At 40.4% G+C, this 8498-nt stretch overlaps 1 protein-coding gene and 1 long non-coding RNA gene across 3 annotated transcripts; one reads left to right on the top strand and one right to left on the bottom strand.

Annotated features, from left to right (window-relative positions):
* Window positions 1-96: 96 nt before the first annotated feature.
* On the bottom strand, window positions 97-8064 carry LOC144894554 (uncharacterized). Of its 2 annotated transcripts, none has more exons than XR_013625176.1 (5): window positions 7218-8064; window positions 5866-7014; window positions 5723-5782; window positions 5497-5639; window positions 97-550 (listed from the first exon to the last, which is right to left on the bottom strand). It is a non-coding gene; the product is annotated as an uncharacterized LOC144894554 (long non-coding RNA). The 2 variants fall into 2 exon arrangements; XR_013625177.1 differs by lacking the exon at window positions 97-550 and adding an exon at window positions 2458-3591.
* On the top strand, window positions 962-8319 carry LOC131138782 (ribonucleoside-diphosphate reductase large subunit-like). The gene is made up of 19 exons (XM_058088013.2): window positions 962-1035; window positions 2035-2123; window positions 2195-2372; window positions 2472-2572; window positions 3095-3154; window positions 3233-3272; window positions 3349-3511; window positions 3585-3726; window positions 3805-3888; window positions 5506-5667; window positions 5736-5815; window positions 5895-6096; window positions 6186-6335; window positions 6412-6633; window positions 6691-6767; window positions 6853-6988; window positions 7203-7298; window positions 7358-7546; window positions 7623-8319. The coding sequence occupies exons 1-19, from the start codon at window positions 1017-1019 to the stop codon at window positions 7806-7808; spliced, it is 2376 nt and encodes a 791-aa protein (XP_057943996.2). The 5' UTR covers window positions 962-1016; the 3' UTR covers window positions 7809-8319.
* The last annotated feature ends 179 nt before the right edge of the window (window positions 8320-8498 follow it).

Genomic DNA, 8498 nt, shown 5'->3' with positions numbered 1-8498 from the left:
GCACACTTGAAAATAATACATTTCTCTTTTTTCCAAAAGATGTTAAAACTAAAATAACCTTTTACACTTTAATTTAATCAAAGACACATCAACTGAACCAGAGTCGACCTGTGTGGCACTCTAGAGTACCCACCACAAAATTAAAATCATGTAAATAAGGGAAAGAATAACAATAGTGCAGTCATCCCTCATTTATTTTCTGCGGATTAAGATTCAATATTAATAAACTCAATATTTTTGCAGTTAGAGCACAGACATTTTTTATGACTTTCTAAACGTGAGTTATAACAGGTTTGTCCACATCTGCTGGGTCCCTTCCAGCCGCATCCGCTGCATTCTGAACCACAGATACAGCAGACTCCCTCTTCTGTGCCCTTGGCATTCCTTCGAGGTGACAAAATGCAGACACTCGTCCATCAGCTCGGCACCACTGCTGAAATCAGTGTGCTCGATGCACGTTTCAAGTGTGGCGCAAATGCTCACTTGTCACTGTCCATGTGAGCTGTGTGCCGGACTGGGACATGCCAAGACTCACCAATCCAACCAGAATCTAGATGTAAAAATAAAGAGTATAATAATGAGTTAAAACTATTTTTACTTATTTTGTTACTTATTTTATTATACTTATTTTGTAACACTTTGTGTATATCGCTAGCAACATTCACTGCTTTAGAAGTCATTACAAAATTGCAGCATTTGTGTAGAATATGGAACCTATTATTATTTCAAGTCAAAACCTGTTGTTTGAGAATTCGCGCCACATTTACAACAGAAATGGCAACCGGATGTTGTCAAAGGTCATATGGTGGATGATGATTGGCCAAAAAGACCAGCAAAGTCTCTTCTAATTGGTCGAGAATGTGACGACAATGCCGACTTACTGGTTTTCGGTTTGTTGGCGCTCTCATTGTGAGATTCAAGTGTGTCTGTTGTCACAACCTGACATATAACTTCTAATTCTTTCCATCTTACCGCAAAGGCAAAGCCAGCAAACGCAACGCGAAGAAACTGTCAACATGCATGTGGTTAAACGAGGTAAGACGGCTCCTTTTTATTTACGTTTTTTTGACAAATCATTGACATGATTTTAGAAGAGTGCTTTTTAATAGTCTTAAATGACGTCTCGGTAAATAAATGTATTAAATCTTGGTTGGGAAGATGTATTTTCTGCGTTTTCCGGGCTGGTTTACGCGTTGCTTTCATCATATTCAAATATGTTATTTAAATACAGCTTTAGATTCTGGTGGTTTTTGTCAACGGCGTTTGACCTACTTTTATTGTTCCAGCTTGATTGACAAACAGCTTTTGTCTATATATTTATTAGAAAGGATATACGCCCACAAAAAACGTAATGTTGTTACATACTGTTGGCGCCAAGTGCCCTTTGTTGTTGTTGTTGTCAGACAGGTGTCTTTTTTGCCTCATTATTGAGGGCGGGGGGGGGGCAAAGTGTAGCTCATTTGCCCACAGCTATTCTGAAAATAAAACTGGAAAACTACATAAAAAAAACTGCCAAAAACGGGGAAAGTAATGAAGAAAAAGTTTAAATCTTGATGACGTCTTAGCATATCTACGTTGGTTGTTTTAGCCTAGGCGAGGGTGGCCCACGGCTAGTTTTTTTTTGGCCCACAACACATTATAAAAATAAGACTGAACTGAAAAAATATATAAATAATATGAAAAAATATATAAAGATATATATATATATATATATATATATATTATATAGCTATAGATATTTAGCTATAAACAGCTAAATGCTATTTTTGAGTTATGTCTTTAAATACTGAACATATGCATATATATATATATATATAGTGAATGTGAATAAAAAAAATTATACAAGTGGCGGGGGTCCTGGAGCCTGTCCCAACTTTCTTTTGATTTTTTGTTTTTTTCCTCCATGGAAAACGTTTGTACACCCCTGAATTAGACCAATAGGATTTAATGTGTTGCACATTGCAAATATATGTATATCATATACAAAGAAAGTGACAATTAACTTGGCTGATGTGTTTTTTTTTTAAACCCCAGATGGACACCAGGAGGCAGTTAGCTTTGACAAAATCACATCTCGCATCCAGAAGCTTTGCTATGGCCTCAATTCTGACTTTGTGGACCCCGTAAGTTCACACCATTGATCAAACTGTTGAATCAACAAATGTATTCCTCATTTTCTTGTCTGTTCCCACAGACCGCAATCACAATGAAGGTGATCCAAGGTTTGTACAACGGCGTGACCACTGTTGAGCTGGACACTCTGGCAGCAGAGACCGCCGCCACCCTGACTACCAAACACCCTGACTACGCCATCCTGGCTGCACGTATTGCCGTGTCTAACCTGCACAAAGAGACCAAGAAGGTCTTCAGTGGTGAGTTGGACATCGGCTCTCTTGTATTGAATCTCATTATTGTGCGTCAATCATCATGAAGACAAGCTGACGTGTTTTCCTTTTTTAATGATATTGAAGATGTCATGGAGGACCTGTACAGATATGTCAACCCCATCAACAAGCGTCACTCCCCCATGATCTCCAAGGAGACACTTGACATTATCCTTGAGAACAAGGCAGTAAGTTACTCATGGTAAAAGATATGTTTGAGTAGTAGGTGTGAAAACTATATTATTGTTATTTATAATATATACATATACAGTATATTGCATGTAAAGCAAAAAACATCTATTAAGACAATCATGTATTTTTTGAGAAATTATGTTGTAATTTTAAGAAGTGAAGAAGGTACATAACATTTCTGGTAATATTACTTCCATCCATTAATTTGCTATACCGCTTGGGTCCTCATTACGTTATTAGGGTGAACCGGAGCCTATCCCAGCTTCAGGCAGGAAGCGGGAACTGGTTACATGCTGGACTGGTTGCCAGCCAATCACAGGTCACATATAGACAAACAAACATTCACACTCACATTCATACCTATGGACAATTTGGAGGAGAACTTGCAACCTCCACACAGAGATGCCCAAAACAACATGATGAATGCAGCAATTACAACTTCAGCCTAACAATTAAACTTATGATATTGAGTATTTTGTATTGTCATCGTGATCATAATACTCTGTTTTCTTTTTTAGCGTCTCAACTCTGCCATCATTTACGACAGAGACTTTTCCTACAACTTCTTTGGGTTTAAGGTGACCTTTCTGCTTAAATAAACACTAGTTAAACATCCTACACTGACAATCTAAAATGTCTTCCCTTTTAATCCGTAGACTCTTGAGCGATCGTACTTGTTGAAAATAAATGGCAAAGGTAAGGATGACTTTTAAAGTGTTGGCGAATCAATGAAGAATCATGCAGGGGTATTTAGTTGTCTTTCATTTTTTAGTGGCCGAGAGACCCCAGCACATGTTAATGAGAGTGGCAGTGGGGATTCACAAAGGAGACATCGATGCCGCCGTTGAGACGTACAACCTGCTGTCAGAGAAGTGGTTCACACACGCTTCCCCCACTTTGTTCAACGCTGGTACCAACAAGCCACAACTGTCCAGGTGACAACGAGGATCCAGACAGACGGCGTTTCCTGTTCTCGCTTCAATTGAATTCATTGTTGTTGTTTTGCAGCTGTTTCCTGCTGGCCATGAAAGAGGATAGCATTGATGGCATTTATGACACACTGAAGCAGTGCGCCCTCATCTCTAAGTCAGCTGGGGGCATCGGACTGGCTGTTAGCTGCATCAGAGCTACCGGTAGCTACATTGCAGGGGTGAGTTTCTGCAAACATGAAGTCATGGTTTTGGTCTATGAAACAGCCAGTGTATTAAGAAATGCATTTCTATTCCAGACAAACGGTACCTCGAACGGACTGGTTCCTATGCTAAGGGTCTACAACAACACGTCACGTTATGTTGACCAAGGAGGCAACAAGGTCAGGATAGGATGGCACTCTTTGTCATACAATGGGACCTCCTGAGGTTGAACACAATCAAAACAGGTTTCCAGTTCACCTCAGATTAGTTTGGATATACTAGATGCCTATTTAGGGCTTAAACCTGGATTGTGTGCAAGTGTAGCTCATTTGCCCGTAGCTATTCTGAAAATAAAACTGGAAAACTACATTAAAAAAACTGCCAAAACCGGGGAAAGTAATGAAGAAAAAGTTTAAATCTTGATGACGTCTTAGCATATCTACGTTGGTTGGTTTAGCCTTGGCTAATGTTTTTTTTTTTTTGGCCCACAACACATTATAGAAATAAGACTGAACTGAAAAAATATATAAATAATATGAAAAATATATATAAAAAAAGACACTATATATATATATATATAGCTAAATGCTATTTTTGAGTTATGTCTTTAAATACTGAACATAAGCATATATAAATACATATATATAGTGAATGTAGAGATTAAAAAAAAAAAAGTGGCGGGGATCCTGGAGCCTATCCCCCGTCTTTGATTTTTTTTTTAGTATTCGACCATCCATGGAAAACGTTTGTACACCCCTGAATTAGACCAATAGGATTTAATGTGTCTTAAACCTGGATTGTGTGCAAGTGAACAATGGCAATTGAAGAGAGAAGGTGATGGTTCTGGAGCTGAATCCAATCTAATAATTACAATTCTGATTTATGATATTAACAGTCACTTTTAGTGCAAATGTCAAGGAGAATGTCACTGTCAAGCAAGCAGGAGGGTTTTGAGGGGGGGGGGGGGTTCAGTTACTCCCAATCGACTGTATTTGCAGACATAAAAGGGCTGGGTTTCAAGCATACCGTTTAAAAAAAGTCACCAATTAATATGACTAAAAAATAAACATATTGAGAGTTTAGATCGGGGGTGGGCAAACTACGGCCCGGGGGCCACATCCGGCCCGCCAAGTGTTTGAATACGGCCCGCCCAATCTTTCCAAAGTATTTCATTTAAACTCAACATACAACCTGGCATCATGGCCTGAGCCAACCTTTTGATGGTTTTATCAATTTCGTTTTTTGACATGGTCTGTTGTTTACAAAGTGCTCCTGAAAAAAGGGACACAAGCACATAATAATAATTATTATTATTATTATTATGATTATTAGAACTATTATGATTATTATAATTATTATAATTATTATATTAATGCTAATTATTATAATTATATATAATATTGTTATATTTGCATATTCTACATAATAATAATATAATAATTATTATTTTAATTTTATTGTAATTATTATAATATTTTATTATTTTTAAAATATTTAAATATAAATATAAAATAATAAATAATAATAGCAGATTGCATGACAATTTTACAGATACAATAATACCAGGTGGACTGTTACGTGTAAAATATATAGTCTGCCCCCCCCCCCCCCCCCCCCGTAAATTTTGTCATATCAATGCGGCCCGCGAGTCAAAAAGTTTGCCCACCCCTGGTTTAGATGATGATGGTTTAATACTCTTATAGTGCTTAAACCCCTCCATCTTTTGCCGTGTACTTTCCAAATGCAAGCATCAAATTGGATGATTGGACCATTCTGTATGTTCTTACCTTTTATAGAGGCCGGGCGCGTTTGCTGTCTACTTGGAGCCGTGGCATTTTGATGTGTTTGACTTTTTGGATTTGAAGAAGAACACGGGCAAGGAGGAGCAAAGAGCCAGAGACCTCTTCTTTGCCATGTGGATCCCAGACCTCTTTATGAAACGAGTGGAAAGCAATCAGGTGAATGTCAATGAATAATATTAATAATAATAATAATACACTTGACGTTACTTACTCCTCTCCTGCAGGACTGGTCCCTGATGTGCCCCAATGAGTGTCCCGGGTTAGATGAGTGCTGGGGAGAAGAGTTTGAGAAACTCTACACCAGGTGACTAATTTGTCATCTTCTACCAAACACATTATGTGGTGCCAACATACTTTCATACTAAATCCTGTATGTTCCTCAGATACGAAAAGGAGGGACGGACTAAGCGCGTGGTGAAGGCTCAGCAGCTGTGGTACGCCATCATCGAGTCCCAGACAGAAACCGGTACTCCATACATGCTCTACAAGGATGCCTGCAACAGGAAGAGCAACCAGCAGAACCTAGGAACCATCAAGTCCAGCAACCTGTGCACAGAGATTGTCGAGTACACCAGTAAGGATGAGGTATGACGGGTAGAAGTGGATCTGTCTTATTATTTACTGGCAAACGTCAATGTCAGAACGTCTCCAAAATCCTCTTCCTCCCTACGCAGGTCGCTGTGTGTAACTTGGCTTCCATCGCCCTCAACATGTACGTCACGCCAGAGAAGATCTTTGATTTCCAAAAGCTTGCGTCTGTCACCAAAGTGATCGTAAAGAACCTGAACAAGATCATCGACATCAACTACTACCCTATACCTGAGGTACTCCGCACTCGTGTACTCTTCGCCGTCGATGTGGCGATCACTTATCGGACTATCCCTCTGCTCTGCTTTGCAGGCTGAGAGATCCAACAAACGACATCGGCCAATAGGAATCGGCGTTCAAGGCCTGGCCGACGCCTTCATCCTGATGCGTCACCCGTTTGAGAGCCAGGAGGCCCAACTGCTCAACATCCAAATATTCGAAACCATCTACTATGCTGCTCTGGAGGCCAGCTGTGAACTTGCTGCAGAGTTGGGGCCATATGAAACCTACGCTGGTTCTCCTGTCAGCAAAGGGGTAAGCAGCTTTTAATAACAATGCCAACGTGTCAATGCTAACCGCTTTACTCTTCAGATCCTTCAGTACGACATGTGGCAGCGAACACCAACAGATTTGTGGGACTGGAGAGCATTGAAGGAGAAAATAGCCAAGTAAGTCCTCCTGATAGTCAACTGTAGCAACTCCTCGTGTTTGGTTTCTTCGGACCGACTCAGTTCATCCACGTGTGTCGTCCAGGCACGGTGTGAGGAACAGCTTGCTCTTGGCCCCCATGCCCACAGCCTCCACGGCCCAGATTCTCGGCAACAATGAGTCCATCGAGGCCTACACCAGCAACATCTACACCCGCAGAGTGCTCTCGGGGGAGTTCCAGGTCAGAGATCCTTGCTTGTAGTCCTGCTGAGTGCACATAGAAAGGTCTAACTGAGGGATTCCTTTGCTGTTTCAGAGACAACTTTTTTTCATTATATATTTCTGCTGTAGTGTAAGAAAATAAACAAATATACTTGAAGTAAATATGATTTAACACTTGGTATTTATCCTGACCAATCACTGTGTGTGTGTGTGTGTGTGTGTGTGTGGTGTAGATTGTCAATCCTCACCTGCTGAAGGACCTAACAGAGAGAGGCCTGTGGAGCGATGACATGAAGAACCACCTCATTGCTCAGAACGGCTCCATCCAGGTAACGCCAACACTGATCGGCATCGTGGTTGCGTTATGATTGACGTTGCTTTTTCACAGGCCATCGAGGGCATCCCAGCTGATCTGAAGCAGTTGTATAAAACCGTGTGGGAGATCTCTCAGAAGACTGTCCTGAAGATGGCGGCAGACCGTGGCGCCTACATCGACCAGAGCCAGTCTCTGAACATCCACATCGCCGAGCCCAACTACGGCAAACTGAGCAGCATGCACTTCTACGGCTGGAAGCTGGTGAGTCAAAACAACAGGAGACCTTTCCCCCGAACGCATCACCGAATCCAAAGTCCTAACGCTGTGGTGTGTGCAGGGCCTGAAAACTGGCATGTACTATCTGAGGACCAAACCTGCTGCCAACCCCATCCAGTTCACACTGAACAAAGAGAAATTAAAGGACACCCTGCCAGCTCAGAGTTCAGAGACCAAAGAGCGCAACGTTGCAGCAATGGTGTGTTCACTCGCCAATAAAGACGAGTGTCTCATGTGTGGCTCCTAGCTCCATCACTCGATGAGCACCACTTCCTCATCTTGAAACACATTGTAAATATTATATTATATCCTCACAATGATTTTTTTTGTTTTGTTTTAAACATGCAGGTTTGTGGTTATTTATTATTTGCTTTTGTGTACATTGTGAATTATGCAGAATAACAAAATGCAATTATTATTTACATCCAAATATCCTATTTTCCGGACTATCAGTAATTTTTGGTCTGGTCCTCTGACTTACACTAAGTAGCAAATCCCCCCCCACCCCATCCCCCACACACACCGACACCCAGGAGAGTGCGCAGTAGGCATGCGTGCAAGTATCTGCTACTCCTATCACTCCTGTACCACTGAAAATGTACAATGTAAACATCAACTGAGAAAGATGGAAGTTATGTTGTTTGAATAACTATTAATATGTTACATCACCTGTTCTTCATTTTATTATTACTATAACTTGCCTGTCAAGATGACAAGACTCTTCTTGGTCTCTGATTTTAAACAATAAATCCAACTTATCTGTTGTTTTTTTCTTTGTGCATTTTTGTCTGGTGTGACTTATAGTCCAGAAAATCTGGTATGTTTTTTTTTTTTTTTTTTTTTTTTTTTAAGCATTTTGTCAGAAAAACTAACTTTATATCTTGACAGGGCATTGAACAACCAGACTGTTCATGTTGTCTTAGAAGACGCTTCACCT

This window comes from Doryrhamphus excisus, linkage group LG21 (assembly GCF_037039965.1).
Source record: "Doryrhamphus excisus strain RoL-2023G ecotype Guam linkage group LG21, RoL_Dexc_Guam_v1.1, whole genome shotgun sequence".
Taxonomy (NCBI): Eukaryota; Metazoa; Chordata; class Actinopteri; order Syngnathiformes; family Syngnathidae; genus Doryrhamphus; species Doryrhamphus excisus.
The sequence above is the reverse complement of the archived record's forward strand: the minus strand, read 5'-3'. Positions and strand labels throughout refer to the sequence as shown.

Bases quoted from the DNA above. Each gene is read 5' to 3' on its own strand.
- LOC131138782 (XM_058088013.2), top strand. The intron at 2,573-3,094 runs GTAAGTTACTCA...TTTCTTTTTTAG, and splicing joins TTATCCTTGAGAACAAGGCA to CGTCTCAACTCTGCCATCAT. The intron at 5,816-5,894 runs GTGACTAATTTG...TATGTTCCTCAG, and splicing joins TTTGAGAAACTCTACACCAG to ATACGAAAAGGAGGGACGGA.